Source organism: Sciurus carolinensis, chromosome 2 (genome assembly GCF_902686445.1).
Source record: "Sciurus carolinensis chromosome 2, mSciCar1.2, whole genome shotgun sequence".
Lineage (NCBI taxonomy): Eukaryota > Metazoa > Chordata > Mammalia > Rodentia > Sciuridae > Sciurus > Sciurus carolinensis.
The window spans coordinates 103,005,334-103,023,254 of record NC_062214.1 but is presented as its reverse complement, the minus strand read 5'-3'; the positions used below and the strand labels follow the sequence as shown (position 1 = coordinate 103,023,254).

Sequence of the window (17,921 nt, the reverse complement as noted above, 5' to 3'; positions counted from 1 at the left end):
ATATCATTCGTCCTTTGGTTTTCTGAGATTGGCTTATCTCACTTAGCATGATATTCTCCAATTTCATCCATTTGCCTGCAAATGCCATCATTTTATCATTCTTTATGGCTGAGTAATATTCCATTGTATATATATACCACAGTTTCTTTATCCATTCATCAATTGAAGAACATCTAGGTTGGTTCCACAATCTGGCTATTGTGAACTGAGCAGCTATGAACATTGATGTGGCTGTATCTCTGTAATATGCTGATTTTAAATCCTTTGGGTATAGGCCAAGGAGTGGGATAGCTGGGTCAAATGGTGGTTCCATTCCAAGTTTTCTAAGGAGTCTCCACACTGCTTTCCAGAGTGGCTGCACTAATTTGCAGCCCCACCAGCAATGTATGAGTGTACCTTTCTCCCCACATCCTCTCCAACACCTGTTGTTGCTTGTATTCTTGATAATCACCATTCTAATTGGGGTGAGATGGAATCTTAGGGTGGTATGCCCATTTCTTACACCAAACCATTATTAAACTGCTCCCCAAATTTTCCCTGTGATGACATTCTTGTCTGCTTTTGTTTCTGCAAGTGGGCACCACTGATGTGAGGCTGCCTGCAACATGGCTCCCTGTTCTGTTATCTATGGTGCCAGGCTGAGTGTTGGCAGTGATGAAGCTAGAGATAAGGGCAGAGGGCTGCTACCCACTACCAATCAAACTCTATGTACACCTTTTCTTTTTTCTTTTCTTGGGTATTGACAATTGAACACAGGGACATTTTACTACAGAGCTATATCCCTAGTGCTTTTTATTTTGAGACATGATTTCACTAAGTTACTTAGAGGCTCACTAAATTGCTGAGATTGGCCTCAAATCTGCAATCCTCCTGAATCGCTGGGATTACAGGCCCATGCCAATGTGCTCAGCTTCTGTGTATAACTTCTGGTTCTACCGATACTTTAATTAATAGCTTGCTGTTGACTGGAAGCCTTACTGATAACATAGTTGATTAACATATACTATGTATTGTAACATACAGTGAAGAATATGTGAGAACACTAAGAGATCACTTATACAGGAATATGCAATTTCTAAGATGAACTGCATCACACATTTTATTTTTATTTTTTATTTTTTCGGGTGGTGGTGCTGGGGCTTGAACCAAGAGCCTCAAGCATGCTAGGCAAGTGCTCCACCACTAAGCTATGCTCCCAGCTCTTTTATTTATTTTCTTATTTTGAGACAGGGTCTTACTAAGTTGTGCAGGCTGACCTTGAACTTACAATCCTCCTGATTCAGCTTCCTGCATAGCTGGAATTATAGGTGTGTGCTGCTGCATTAGGTCACACAGCATTTTAAGTGGATGCCTGGAACATCTGAACTTACTTCAATAGCAAGGGCAGGGGGTCATGAAAGTTTTATAGTAATGTAATATGTGTTATAATTTTATACAGTTATGATTTAATACTGTCTTTACATTTGTTAAGGATTTCTTTTTTTCTTGGAGCTGGGAATAGAACCCATGGCTTTGTGCAGTTAGCAGATACACTACCACTGAGCTATATCCCCAGGCTGACAACTTCTTTATATTTGTTTACATTTCTCTTGACTGCTAATGGCACCAGGTACATACTGTATGCATAAATACTGATAAATTCTAGCTTTTTATCACAGATTTGATTATATTTTATGGTAGTAAATGATAAAATAGACTATTAAGTACAGATATTTTGTACAGTCATGACATACCTAACCTTTTCTTTATTTTTAAAAATATTTCTACACTATACTGTTCATCTGTGAATTTTTAAAATTATCATGAATCTGCAAAAAAGAAAACCATATTTAAGTGAATCTGTGTAGTTAAAATTTATGTTAAGGGTCAATTCAATTGTACTCTGTTCACTGAAAATAATTACCGCCCTTTTAAATAAATCAGAATAAAGCAGGAAAATTTGGTCTCATTTATGTGCAACTTGAATTGCACATGAATTAAATAATACATACTGAAGAATGTTAGTAGGCTTTTATAAGAATATAACTGCCTAACTAATAGCATAAAACAGCAAGTTTTTACTATATATATATATATATATATATATATAAACACCACACACCATGTTAATAATGTACATAAAGTGATGAGCTACTGAAAACCAAAGTTATATTTATACAAATTTTCATTGAGCTGAATAAATACCAACTGTTTGCTTTTAAATAAATTTTTATGTTAGTATCTGTATAATGAAAAGAGCTACTGAATGATATACATTCTAAACAATTATTCTTATGTGATAAAATGTGATCTGAGTTTACATTTGAAATTAAGGCTGTTTTTTATGGAGAAAAATTATGAAGGCAATTATGTAAAAGTATTCTCCAAGCAGAGGGATGCTAATTGCATAATTTAACTTTCCTCTGACCCTATTGTAGAGCTGAAGAGATATGACTTCAAGCAAAGTGGTCTTCTCACAGCTATAATTTCTTTTTCTTCTTTTACATCAGTTTAGCTTCTAATGGCTGTAAGAAATTTTTTCATAGCCTGTATATACACTGTTCCACCCAAGTGCTGGAATCTATTTTTCCTCCACCCCCCCCCCCTTTTTTTTTGTGGTACTGGGGATCAAACTCAGGGCCTTGTGCTTGCGAGGCAAGCACTCTACCAGCTGAGCTATCTTCCAAGCCCTTTCCTTCCCTTGAATCTGGGCTGTCCTTATAACCTGCCTTGACTGCTGGGCATGGTGGTGCCTGCTGGTAATCTCAGTGACTCAGGAGACTGAGGCAGGAAAATCTCCAAGATTGAGACCAGCTTCAGCAACTTAGCCAGGCCCTAAGCAACTTAGTGAGATCCTGCCTCAAAATAAAAAATAAAAAGGGTTGGGGATGCAGCTCAGTGGTAAAATACCTCTGGGTTCAATCCCTAGTATAAACAACAACAACAACAAAAAATTTGCCTTGACCAGTAAAAGTGAAGCAAGGAATATGGGCCTAGCTCTAAGTGTTTCTACTTTCTCTCTAAGATAAATCAGTTATGTAAGAAGTCCAACTACCCAAAACTATCATGCTATGTAAGAAGCCCAAGCTAGTTAGCCATGTGAAGAGACCATTGGGGAAAGTGAGGAATTCAGCTGATAGTGAACAGAGGCCTGAGACATTTATCACTCAAGTTGTTCAGTATCTCCAGTCATTTAAGCCCTCCGAGGTGACAGCAGAGATGAGCTACTCCCACTACCCCATTCCTGAATCAAAGATACATAAAAGTAAAATAACTGTTGTTTTAATCTGCTAAAATTTTAGGTAGTTTAATTCCCAGTATGATATAACTTAAACACCAGGAGTAACGGAGATGTTTGTTAATATGTTGTTAAAAAGAAATGGTCTTTACCCTTTCAAAATACTAAAGGCTGCATATGCTTATCAACATGTATTATCTTTACAATAATTAAGAGAGCCAAGTTTCATTATTCAAAGTTCTAATGGCCATATGCTATGGCTATGATTGACTTGTTTACTGTATAGCTTCTATCAGTCTAAGATGTTAACTTAGCAGATTTTAAAATATTTTTTTGGATGTTAACAGACCTTTATCTTATTCATTTATTTATATGTGTGCTAAGGATCGAACCCCGTGCCTCACACGTTAGGCAATGCTCAGATCACTGAGCCACAACCCCGGCCCCAAATTAGCAGATTTTTAAAAAAATTTTTAGTTGTAGATGGACACAATACCTTTATTTATTTATGTGGTGCTGAGAATTGAACCCAGTGCCTCATACACGTGAGGCTAGTGCTCTCCCACTAAGCCACAACCATAGCCCCAGATTAGCAGGTTTCTGAATAACACATAAATAGGTAAGAACCTATTACCCAATTTCACCTTAGCAATATTTTAATAAACTTACCTTGTAAATCAAGTACCAGCAACTCCCTCTGGTATATTCATAAGTCCAATGGCTAAAGGCTAGCATGATCTCTTCCAATGTATTAGTTGGAATAATCTCATCACCATTATTATTGTTGTATTTTCTAAATTCTCCAGTCATACATTCTTCCACAGCAAACCACTGTCCTGCTGAATGGCAATACAGCAGGAAAACTTCAAGGAACCTTACAAAAAACAGTTACAGGTATTACTAGCAGTTTAAGACGGTGCTAATTGATCTGCATCATGAGTAATTAAGTACTGAACATCAATAATGAAGGTCAAGAAACTGCTATCCACATAATCCTAAAATATTCTAGAAAAATGTAAAGGTTTACCTTGGAGAATACGGTATGGATTTAGGTTTCATTGATTGAAGGCAAATGTGAGTTTCTGTGCCGCTCTCTGCTGTTGAATTTCCTATGGAAGAGGGAAAACCCATTTATTTATTTAAATTTTATTTTATTTATTTATTTTGGGTACCAGGGATTGAACCCAAGGACGCTTAACCACTCAGCCACATCCCCAGCCCTTTTTATATTTTATAGAGACAGGGTCTAAGCTAAGTTGCTTAGGGTCTCACTAAGTTGCTGAGGCTGGCTTTGAACTCACAATCCTCCCACCTCAGCCTTCCAACTCACTGGGATTACAAGCGTGTACCACCACACCTGGCCCCTTGATTAATATTTAAACTAAAAATAGATTTCACTTATTCACTCAGAAATGAAAAAACAAAGTTCTTATGTTACACAGTTATAAATTAACTGGCACTTACTCTGAGACAGAGATGGAGAACTGTATCTTCTTTATAAATACTTGACCATGTGTTAACCACCTCAGGAAGAAAAGATTTGATAATATAAAGATGTCCTGATTTGAGGATATCATGTTCTGACCAGGTACACTGCACTTTGACAGCTCTTCGTAAACCTCCTCCCATCTCCTCTTTACTTAAAAACTCTATTTTGGCGCAGAGGCCTAGTTGTGACCAAGAAGACATGCTGTTATTTAGTATGTTGGGTGAACTCTCTTCCAATCGTACACACCGTGACAGGCTCACCTGCAACACAAACGGAGAGAGTTTAAAAATCAAATTATAAGTCCTACAAAATAGAATAAAAATTTGCAGATATCTTTGGTTAAGTAAGGATTAGAAGATAAAACGAAAAAAGTGTAGTTTTATATGAAGATAAGCATGATGAATGATAGGAAATCATATTCTTCTTTAGCATCTCTGAATTCATGTGTAAAGACAAACATTTTTGAAATAACAAACATTTAAAGATAAACTTAGAGAAAGCAACTGTAATTCTAAACATTTCTGAGTTAAATTTTAGGAGGAGGTTAGAGCTATTTGTTCCACAGATCCTGTGATATAAATTTATCTATACTTTTGTAATTAGGCAGTGGATCAAGAACTTTCCTGAATTACAATACTCTACTCTTTCTGGGTATGCCGTAATAAGAGAAATTAAAAACTTCTAATGCTTTCTTTTACTTAAATATACCTCTTTTATGTAGTACACTATATGAACTTATATGAAATTGACATTTCTTAATGTGATCCTCTTCTTTCTGCCCCCACCCACATTCTACACTATAACAAAAAAATCAGTGAAGAATTTACTTTCCCCTTTATGTCCTTATTTTGGGGATTTACCTCTTGGAGGCACAGGTGTGAATGGAATGCTCTGGGATAATCTCATCAAATTATTTCTTTCCACAGCTGCATAAAAATAAGACAAAGAATGAAATCTCTAAAGGTTCAAAACATTATTAAATTTTGTCTTTTATATTACTGACCTGAATAATAATAATTGTATCCATGGCTGGCTTAAATGGAGAAGCAAGACCTAAAATAGCAAATAAACAAATGAGACTGTTTGAAAAGTACTAGTGCAACATTATTTTTGTTTAGACATTCCCATATGAACACCTTAAATACCCTTATGTAACCTCTCCTCACAAAAATGGAAAAACTAAGTCATGATATACAGCCATTATGTGCCTTATTTCCCCATTTCTTCATGCCAGATTAGTTGGTTACTGTACACCAAACATCTGAAATGAAGACGTGCATGATGCTTCACATTCTCAACTCCTGCCACAAACTACACTCTTCCAATTCTTTTCACTCAAAAAAGAGATTTTTATTTTTGACATTTGGGGTTTGATCTGTAGCCATGTGACCATTTTAGAAAGTCTGTCATGAGAAGATGAACTTGAGGAAAGTGAAATACACTCCAGACAGTTGGGTGAGGTGGTGCACACATGTAATCCCAGTGGCTCGGGAGGCTGAGGCACAAAGGAACTCAGTGAGACCTTGTCTCTAAATAAAATAAAAAATAGGGTTGGGGATGTGGTTCAGTGGTCAAATGTTTCCCGAGTTCAATCCCTGGTACCCAAAAAACAAAACACACACTCCCACACAAAACTCTAGAGAGACACTCCTATCTTAACATTTTTTGAAGATTTCACTTTTAAATGGAGCAAGAAGATAAAGATGAGGAATAAATCTGTCATGTGCTAAGTTTATAGATTAAAATAAAAAGGAACTTGCTGTCTTGCGGAGAAGGAAGTGGGTAACCAGTTTTAACACTGAAAAGTATATAACACATGTATGTAAATATATACACTCAACATGCACACCTATACATGTGTTTCATAAGGACTCTATATTAGAGAGGTAATAAGGCCTCCTGGATGATGACAGGTTGCAGGCTATCTCAGAGAAGGAGGAGAAGAGTGTAATTTGCAAAGGTATGGAAGTATTAAACTGCACACTACATTTGGGAAACAGTTTAATATCCACTGGATTAATTTACACACATCACAATGATCTGTGAAGTGTTTTGAATTCCTTAGTGGGTCCAAAATATTTCTAATTCTGTATGTGTCATCATGAGTGATTCTCTACAAGTGATATGAATATGCAGCAAAGATTACAATTAGTGAGCAAGAGTATAAGCATACCTGAAGGAAGCAGAAATATCAACTTAAGAGCCTAATATGCCACACTAGAAAGCAAGTAGATTTTATTGACTGACAGCAAGAAAAATGTGAATCAGAGGAATGAGAAGATCTTTTAGAAAAACCATTCTGGTGATACAACACAGGCTAGGAAAAAAAAAAAAAAAACTAAAGGCAGGGAGCCCAAAATGGTACCACCATTTTGAAAACCTATTTGGCAATAACTACTAAGTATGAACATAGTACATATCCTACAACCCAGCAATTCCACCCCTAGGCATGTAACCAACAGAAAGTTATACTTATGTTTACCAAATAATACGAACAAAAATGCTCATAGTGACAGAAATCAGAATAGCCATACACTGGAAGCTACTAAAATGCTCATCAAATATTAGAATGGATAAATTAAATATACTCACATAAGAAATACATAAAGTACCAAGAATGTACAAACTACCACAATTCATCCCAATATTGATAAATCTCATAAAATAACTAAAGCCAGACATAATATTACACACTGTTTGATGCCTTTTACACAGCGCGCACACACACACCACACCAACATGACTTCACTGTGTTAAGATGGAGGCTGTAACGAGAAGCCGGAAGGGGCTGGGGCTGTGGTTCTGTGGTACAGTGCTTGCCTCACATATGTGAGGCACTGGGTTTGATCCTCAGCACCACATTAAAAAAAAAAAAAAAAAAAAAAGTCAGAAAAGAGCTGGGATATTGACAATATTCTGGTTTTTTGGGTGCTAATTACATGGGTATACTCTTTTGTGAGAATTCACTGAGGGCTTACCTGCATTATTCTGTATGCATGTTTACTGTAAAAATGATAGTATAAACTGAAAACACAACAGGAAATATGGTAGGGAATGGATTCTAGAAATACTTAAGAGGTAATGCAATAGCACACTATTATGAGTGCAAAGTCAAAGGAGTCAAGTATAACCTTCTTGAGTTTCATGCAGCTGACTTAAAGAATTTACTTGAACAATAAGCAGTAGAGAAGGAGCAGGCTGAGCAGTAGGGATAAAAGGGTGGTAGTGACAGAAAATGTCATTGTTCATGGGTTTGTCTGCAAAACATCTGTATTAATGAGAAACTATAAGTGGGAAGAATTTTCTAGCTACCTTGACCTTTTTGAACTTGGAAATCTAAAATCTTTTCCTTAGGATAATGTGGCATTTTATTAGTAGTTCATATATGACTTTCTATTTTCACGTTAAATTTACCATACAGACTTACCATTTAATGTTCCTTCTTCAGACGGTCTAAAGAAACAATAAAAAGCATAATATAAGCTGTGCAGCATTTTAGTTCTGGCTACTATTCAATTTTTTTATTTTACAGGACTATCGTGAGCACTTAATGAAATATTAAGGATATTCTGACATATGGATTCACATTCATTGAATATTTGACATTTTCCTTTAGCCAACTATTAATTCATACAGATACATATATATCCCTATATATCTAATATTTTATCAATAACTTATTTTTTACATATTTTCATTCCTATTAGTTATAAATGATAGAATGTATTTTGACATATTATACATATATGCAGTGTAACTTCTCATTCTTCTGGCTGTACATGATGTAGAATTACATTGTCAAATAATCATATATGCATATAGGACAGTAATGTCCAATTCATTCTTTTTCCTATTCCCATTCTCCCTCCCTTTCCATCATTCCCCTTTGCCTAATCCAAAGTACTACTATTGTTCCTAACCTCCCCATTATGAGTTATTTATCAATAAATTCTATCTCCAGTTTATGCCTACATAAACATTATTTCTAGTTTAGTGCCAAATGAAAGTTAGATATTAATAAAGTAAAATATTTCATGACTTGTATTTGTGGAGATTCATAACAGTATAATAACAATGCCCTGAAATGACTTCCCAGGATTCTAAAAATACTTCAGTAGTACTGATAGGAAAAGAACTCAGAGAATAGTAATAGATGTCATTCTGCAGAACTCAATTTCTAAAGTCAAAAATCTTTTTACAATGTTTTTTACAACTCCTATTGGCAACAAGTGGAAGTTCTTTCAATTTCAAGGATTCCAATGCAAAATAAAAGACCCACGCACAGTTGAAAGAAGAGTGGAATGAGAATTTAAAAAAATGGGTTCCAGGTTTTGTTTTCCCCCATATACAGCTATGTATTTGGCTGAAAGGACCAGATCCCAAAGGATCTGGGGAGTAAAGGGCTACAGCAGCCTCTCTTTTTAGCTTTCATATTTCATCTAACCCTGAAGGTTGATTTTTTCACTTTAATAATATTTGCTTATAGGAATTATTTTGACACAAGCATGGATCAATTACCTTTGTTTGCTGCTAATAAACCACTCTTTTCTCAGTACTACAAAAGTCAAACTCCAACCTTCTAGATACTTCTCTGGGTCAACTGTGCTAGACAGCATTTCCTTATTAAGACACCAGAATTCAGATCAACTTCCAGTCACCTATTCTGTATTTATAGCCTGTGTCTTTTATTATAAAAGACAATAGTCCCTGAAGAGGTCTGAAAGTAGGGAGGTCTTCTAAATGCTACTCAGTGGTAGGCTACTCAAACATTTTGAACAGCTGCTTATCTACGTAGCATGTGGTTTATTTTCTTCTCTCTATGTTCACAACCATTTCAGATTCTCACCAGAATGTCTAATTTCTTCAAATTGGCTTCCCTTCTCAAGTAGTCCACATCAGAGCTTAACTCTCCATGTTTCCAGGATCAAATGAGTGTCAAAACAAGACTAAAAAAATATGTTTTGGAATCCTAAAATATTAATTCCTATATAGACACATAGAAGTTATCTTTGATACTTCTTTATCCTTAAGTTTAATCTGTAGTAAAAATTCTCACTTTCCAAAGTGTTCTCCAAAACACCAAGGTTTGATTAGAGTGATGGACAGAGAAGTTAATCAAGCATAAACTTAAGTATTGAACTTCAATTTATTCAAGAACAAGTTGGAAACAGGACTCAAGAAAAAAATCACAGGTAGTAGAGCACTTGCACAGCATGTGTGAGGAGACCCTGGGTTTTATCCCCAGCATTAAAAAAATCGAAACCTGCTTCACTATTAGGAAGATTTTAGTAGAGTTGTGATAAAGTATACTATATGTTCCCCCAGTATCATCTATATAAAGACAATGAGATGCTAGAATAATCATCACCTATAAATAAAGGAACATTAAAGAGATAATTCAAAGAGCTGAAAAAACAGACAATATTCAATAATTATGATACTTTTCAGGCTAATGATGAGAAAAGGATTACTTACATTTCTCTGTTTGATGGTCTATCTGGTAACCAATCCTTTAGTTAAAAACAAACACAAACAAAAACTTAAAAAAACAAAAATCTCTAGCTGAACCATAACTATTTAACACTTGTTTCTTATACTATGTTTTAAGAATGAAGGGCTAAAATCTCAACATGAAGTTCTTATGTCACATAATTAAACTCACAGAAACATGTATGTAACTACCATAAGGTGGAATGAAGAATTTCAGGAGTCTTATTTCCCAGAGCATAGTTTTTCTAGTTCTTCAAATTGTCTGATCACAATGTTACTGTCACAAAATATACATTTGTTTCTATGATTCTAAAGATAATATGTGCCCCTTACCAAAAGAATATCAAAGTACAAATAGAAAATTAAAATCACACAGAGTATGAATATTCAAAAACAACTGCTAATGATACACAGGCATTTTATTTAGCCTTATTTGTGGAATTATTATGGTTTTTATCCAGCAGATTCAGTGAATGTTTCTAGGTATAAATATTTTTACTTCTCCAGTTTGGGATCCTGAATTTGAACTTTTACATATATAATTAATTTGGAAAATTCTAAGTCATTTATAGTTCTTCAAATTTTGTCTACTCTCTGAGTCAATAGATGTATTTCCCATGTATCTTTACATTTAAACATATTTTCCACCTGAATCTATTTTGCATCTCTGATGTATTCTGGTTCGGTTTAGTAATTCTTTAGATAACCTCATCCGTTAACTAATCCCCCTTTGAGTATTTATTTATTTATTTGTACCAGGGGCGCTTAACCACTGAGCCAAATCTCCAGACCTTTTTAAGTTTATTTTGAGACGGTCCTCACTAAGTTGCTGAGGTTGGCTTTGAACTTAGTGATCCTCTTGCCCCAGCCTCTGCAGCTGCTGGAATTATAGGGGTTTGCCACCACAACCCAGCTTTATTTTTAATTTCTAGATTTTTATTTTTCAAATTAGCAGAATAGCATCTTTTTTCCTTTTCTCATGTCTTGTAATATGTTCCTTTATTTTTTTTAAAAATATATTCTTAGTCTTTAGGATACATACATATATATACGTATATATATACACATATATATGTGTATATATATGTATACATATATATGTATACGTGTGTTTGTATATATATATATATATTTTTTTTGTTTGTTTAGTTGTAGGTGGATACGATACCTTTATTTTATTTTTATGTGGTGCTGAGGATTGAACCCAGGGTCTCATGCGTGCTAGGCAAGCATGCTACCACTGAGCCATAACCCCAGCCCTCCTTTATGTTTTTTAACCACTTTAAATGTACTTATTTTATAGTCTACAACCCAAAACACTACTACTATTATTAGATGTCTAATACTATTAATATAAATTGACTTGCATGAGTTTTTCTAACTTGGCATTTTGAGATCATCTTCAATGGGACTCTGCTGCAATATCATGCAGTTTAGGTTTAGTATGTATTTCTCCAAAAAGGAGGATTAGTTACTATGAAAATCTGTTGGCTAACTCCTCTCCACTGACATAAATTTGTACGATAACATGATTTTCAGCAACATAATCTATCAAGTTAATATTTATTGATCGAAATTATGAACTATTCTTTATACCTGACTACAAAAGAAGAAATCTTTCTTTCTCCCAAGCTGTTTGTCTTGGATATCAGAGTCTGCTTTTAAAGGGAATTTACAAAATCAAATGGCTAGGAAAAGCTTATGTAATTACTTTTAATTCAAACAAAAAGGTCCTACCTTTCTTTTGCATAAATTTTTCCATACTATACACTACAAAAGGAACTTTCCTATAACTGCCACAATGCATTTATGTCAGTTTTCAAAGTAAAATTCTTGAAATTTTGATATAATTTCATACAGAATAGCACCACCTATTAAGCTTTTCTTTAATAAATATATATTCATTACATTTATTTCATAGAATCTACAACCGGTAACAAAGCTGCTTTGGAATCTACATCCTGAGTGTCTTCTGTGGATGGTCTTCTACTACTGCCTTCTGCTAAAAAAAAAAAAAAAATTTAGAAAACATAAAAACTCAAACAACTAAAATTTTTTAAATATTGACTAACCAAATGCAAAGTGTTTCTCTGCATAGCAAACTGGTTCTAGTGTTTCTAGGTATGCTATAACCTTCCTGAGATAATTTATACCAATACTGTGGAACACAAGGGTTATTACATGAGGCTCAAGAAACCCCCAAATTATTCAATTTATTTTGAATATTCAACTTATGTGTTTCAAAAAATAAATAAATAAAGTAAAAAGTCTTTCCCTCCTGTTCCATATTACCTTTACTAGAGAAGTCAAGAAACTCCTACTGGTAGATATTTGTGTATGTTTCCAATCTCTTGCTATAACCAAGACTGTTACAACAAATACTCCTCCCACCCAACTGACTGAAGATGACATCCTAAAGGCACTTAGAACTTGCTCACTTCTCCATGAGATAGAATGAAATAATTCAAGAGCAACTGCAAATCAAGGTGGGTGATGGTGGGAGAATGGTGAAGTTCAATAGTAGACAGAGACCTGGAAAACCCCAGAGACTTTGGATAGTTGAACAGAGGGTGAAACAGCACCCAGGATGGGGGCTGAGGTAGTGAGGTAAAAGAGGAATGGTCACCTGGTATAAATATAGTCAATGCACTTGGGATCTGCATAGTAAACTGACTCTGGAAGTTCTCTACACTTCACATCATATTCTCCTGGTGCTGTAATAAGAAGTCATCTTGAGAAGGTCTTATCTAAGCATATTGCTTAGAGTCAAAGGCTCCTACGTTTTCCTGTCTTCGGGTCCCATGTCAACATTACTATACTGGCTCCGTGGGCAGATGCCCTAAGTGTCAGTGTGGTCCAGGGTGAGAGCATCTAATATAAACCCTTTGAGAATTCAATGCAGTGGGAAATTGGAATGCTATGCTTAAGAGACAGAAGAAACATATGGGAACAGGATGCTTCCTCTTTGAAACTAGCATTTTGGGAAGCCAGTTGTAGGAATCTGGGGAACTTGATTTTGTTTGGAAGCTAGGGAACTAAGTCTCAGGAACATCCGAGTTAAGGGCAGTGGATTGGGTTCACTGTCAACTCCCCCAGCACAGATAGCTATGACTCCATAGGCTCTCCATTCAAAAGAGCACAGTGTAAAAGCATCAATCATCTGACATAATGCAGCACCTGTCAGCACTGCCCTTGTAGTGCACAATGCAAAAGGCACCAGAGGGAACCTGTGCCAGACAAATTTAATTCCATGTTCCCTTGGTGACATTCTATAACCTTGGCATCTGCCCCATTTTTGAAGTGTACAACACAAATAATTCCAGAGTAAATCTTCCCTGGGGAGCTCTGAGTTCCACATTAATTTGTTTTAGTATGCGGGGTAGCTAAGAGATATTCCAACTGGCTCCTGTCACAAACCACTCCCACTGAGTCTGGCAGCAAACAGGAAAGAAGGGGATGAATAATCCCCAGACTGAAGTTCTTGCATAGGCTGCACATAATCCCCTTTTACCCACACAATCTATGCATCCCAACAGGGAGGAAGTTATTAATTTTTTTACTGCTGTTTTTTCCTTTGTGTGTGTGTGTGTGTGTGTGTGTGTGTGTGTTATTATCTTTTTTTCCTTTTCTCTCTCTGGTACCGAAGACTGAACCTAGAGGTGCTTTACCACAGGGTTGTATGTCCAGTTTTTTATTTTCAACAGGTTCTAAGCTATCCAGGCTGACCTTGAACTTGTGATCCTCCTGCATCAGCCCCACCAAGTCAAAGGGACTACAGGCATGCACCACCATATCCCACTTCTCTTCTCTTTGAAAGTTCAATTTTTGTCTTTTCTTTTTCCATTTGTTTACATTTTTCCTGCTTTCCCCTTTCCTCTTTAAACTTAATTTTTCTTTTTTCCCACTTTCTTGTTTTCTTTTTTTAATTAACTGTACTTTTTAGTTCATTTGGTATTATTTTTGCCCCTTTTGTTTCTATTGTTGTTGGTGCTATCGTTATTTTTATTTGGTTTTTACTTTATTTCTCTATTTTATTGCTGTTGTCATTGTTATTTCCTTTTTCCATGCATGGCACTTCCAGCATGTTGGATGGGTGCTCTACAGTTGAGTCACAATTCCAGCTCAGTTCAGAGATAGCCACAACCTAGTTCTGTGTGGACCCTGGTGGATACTTATTACAAAAAAAAGAGGGGGAGGGGGACAGCGATTAACTAGCTCCAAGTGGGTATGGCGAGGAACCTGAAGTCCTTCCTGCTCCTGAACATTCACCCCCATATCAAAAGCAGAGGGAAATAACAAAATGGTTGTGGACAATGCATCTATAAGGGGCCTTCAGCATAAGTCACTGCCATACCCTACTGGACCACACATTGCTGATCAGACTGAAGGAGTAACCAGAGGGTCTAACCCATACATTCTGCTATCTACATCGTACCTGCCTGAATTACCAGAGGAATCCCAGTCTTGAGAGACCTACAGAGAAAGCAGGTACCTCAGGCCCTTGTAACAGTACATACTGTGTCAAAACCCACAAATCATAGCCAAGAAAGCTATAGGGAAACTAAACTATAAAGTCAAACTGGAATTAGACTTACCACTGCAAAACCAACTGATATCCCAGGGCACAATGTCCAGAGAAGGCTGCTAATTAAGAAGGCCCTCATATAAAAGTGGAAGAGATATTCATTCCAACAGATAGGAAAATCTCAATATAGAAACAGAAGAAATATGAAAAAGCAAGGTAACATGACACCTCCTAAAGTTTATAGTACTCTAGTAACTGATTCAAATAATAGCAAAGTGTATAAAAGGTTAGACAAAGAATTCAAAAGAATGAGTTTTAAAAAGCTTGCTGGGCACAGTGGCACATGCCTATAATCCCAGTGACTTGGAAGGGTGAGGCAGGAGGATTGTGAGTTTGAGGCCAACGATAGTAACTTAGCAATTTTTTAAAAATAAAATAAAAATTTTATTTTTGAATTTTGAATTTTTTTTATATAAAATAAAAAGGTCTGGGGATGTAGCTCAGTGGAACACCATTCTTAGTATACTCTCCAGGACTGGGGGAAAAAAAACTCAATGAATTCTGAAAAGACACAAACAGCTGAATGAGCTAAGGAAGGCAAGATATGAATGAGCAAGTCAAAACAACAGAGAATTTGAAAAAGAACCAAACAAATCTTAGAAATCAAAAGAACAATAAGTCAAATTAGTAATTCAGTTGCAAGCATTACCAGTAGACTGGATCAAACCCAAGAAAGAATATCAGAACTTGAAGATAAGGTTGAAGGAATATCACATTCAGACAGCAATAAAGAAAAACAAGAAGGAATGAAGAAAACATACAAGGTCTCTGGGATACCACTGAAAGACCAAACATATGTATAAACCAGAATAGACAAGGGAGAAGAATTGTATAGGCTGAAGGCATAGAAAACCCATTTTGTGAAATAACAACAGAAAACTTCCCCAAATCTTGGGAAACACATGGACATTCAGGTTCAGGAGGTATTTAGAACTCCAAATAGACACAATCAGAAAGAACCTTTGCACAGTATGTTATAAACTGCTGAAAAAGTACAGAACAAGGAAAGACTGAAAAACTGCAAAAGAGAAGTACCAAGTTACATTTCAAGGCATACCCATAAGAGTAACAGATTTCTTAGCAGAAACTCTAAAGGTTAGGAGACCACAGAATGAGGTATTTCAAGACATAGACGTAAAATAACTGCCAACTTATATTGCTATAGCCAGAAAAGTTATCCTTCAGAATTGGAAGAGAAATAAAGATCTTCCATAATAAGCATGAACTAAGGCAATTCATGACTACTAAACCAGCATTACAGAACATACCTACACCCAGAAGAAAAATAATCACAACGGCATGAGAAAGGATAAATCTTAGTAGCAGTCTGAATAAGCAAATGAGAATTAGGAAAGAACAAAACATTATAGAGAAAACCCCCAAACCTCTAAGATGAAAAACAGAGGAAGATACAAACAGAATATTCAAAACAACCAGAAGAAAAACAACAAAATGACAGAACAAGTACATACCTTTCAATGATAACCATGAATGTTAGGTGGTCTTAAATTTTACAATTAAAAGATGCAGACTGGTTGACTGGATTAAAAACCAAGACCCAACAATTTGCCTGCAAGACACTCATCTCACTCACAAAGACATACACAACTGAAAATGAAAGGATGAAGAATGGTATTATAAGTAAATGGAATCCTAAAGGAAGTAAGATGGGTAACACTCATATCTGATAAAACAGATTTTAAGCAAAAATCAGAAAAACCAAAGGAAGTCCCCATATATTGATAAAGGGAACGATTCATCAAAAAGACATAGTAATTATAAATATGGATACTAAACGTCAGAGCATTCAGTTTTATAAACAAACACTACTAGACATAAAGGGAGAAACAGGAGGGACAGACAGGGACCAGCACAATAATAGTGGATGAATTCAATAACTTGCATTCACCACTAGATCATCCAAACAAAAAAATAAATAATAAAAAAGTCAAATTACATTAAAGATCATATGATCTTAACTGACATCTTTAGAATATTTTATCTAACTGCTAAAACAGATCATATATTAGGCCATAAAGCAAGACCTAACAAATTTGAAAAAAATTAAAAATTTCTTACAGCTTTTTACATCGTAACAGAATGAAACTACAAATCAATTAACAGGAGATATTATAGAACCAGATGGAGATTTAACAATATTTTTGAACAGTGAGTCCCTGAAGAAATTGTAGAAAATTAAAAAACCCTTAGAAGCACAGTTAGATGTGATGGTGTATACCTGTAATCCCAGATACTTGGGAGGTGTAGGCAGGAGGATAGAAGGTTTGAAACCAAACTGGTCAACTTGCTGAGACCTTATCTCAAAATTTAAAAAAGGCGAGGGACATAGTTCAGTGCTTGCCTACCATGCTCAAGACTCTGGGTTCAACCTAGCAGTACAAGAAAACAAAGCAAAACAAAACAACGCCCAGAATCTGCAGTATACAGCAAAGTAAAATGAAAAGGAAGTGTAGAGTGATGAATGATAATATTAAAAGAGAGAGAGAGAGAGAGAGAGAGAGAGAGAGAGAGAGAGAGAGAGAGATATTATCCCAAATAAATAACCTAACCTAATGATACATCTCAAGGTCTTAGAAAAGCAGGAACAAACTAAGTCCACAATCAGTAGAAGCTAAGACCAGGACAGAAATAAATGAAATAGAAACTAAAAGAAGGATAAATGAAACAAAGAAATGATTCTTTGAAAAGATAAACAAAATTGACAAACCCCTAGTTAATCAAGTGAAAGAAGACACAAATAAAATCAGAGGTTAAGAGGATATGTATGTGTATGTATGTATATGTCTCACACACTTTTTTTTTTCTTTTTTGGCCATGCTAGGAACAGAGCCCAGGGACTCATGCATGCTAGGGAAGCATTCTACCACTGAGTTATATCCCTAAGCTATACTCCCAGTTCCAGAAAAGGGGTATTAAAACAAATACTAATGAAATTCATAGGATCATTAAGGAATGTTTTCAAAACAATACAGCCAAGTCAGAAAATCTAGAGGAATGGGTAAATTTACGAACACATATGACCTGCCAAAATTGAACCAAGAGGATATAAAAAATTCCTCAATAGATCATAATCATACCCCCCTGCTCTAGCCACACCCCACCCGCAAACATTACCACCC

At 35.6% G+C, this 17,921-nt stretch overlaps 1 protein-coding gene across 1 annotated transcript in view; it reads right to left on the bottom strand.

Annotated features, from left to right (window-relative positions):
* Trpm7 (transient receptor potential cation channel subfamily M member 7) overlaps positions 1–17,921 on the bottom strand; it is a 100,430-nt gene that overhangs the window by 6,676 nt on the left and 75,833 nt on the right. Inside the window, 11 exon segments of the mRNA XM_047542129.1 lie at positions 3,887–3,910; positions 3,913–4,091; positions 4,245–4,278; positions 4,281–4,326; positions 4,682–4,948; positions 4,950–4,966; positions 5,567–5,649; positions 5,726–5,759; positions 8,134–8,159; positions 10,182–10,216; positions 12,128–12,198. Coding sequence (XP_047398085.1) covers positions 3,887–3,910; positions 3,913–4,091; positions 4,245–4,278; positions 4,281–4,326; positions 4,682–4,948; positions 4,950–4,966; positions 5,567–5,649; positions 5,726–5,759; positions 8,134–8,159; positions 10,182–10,216; positions 12,128–12,198 — 816 coding nt within the window.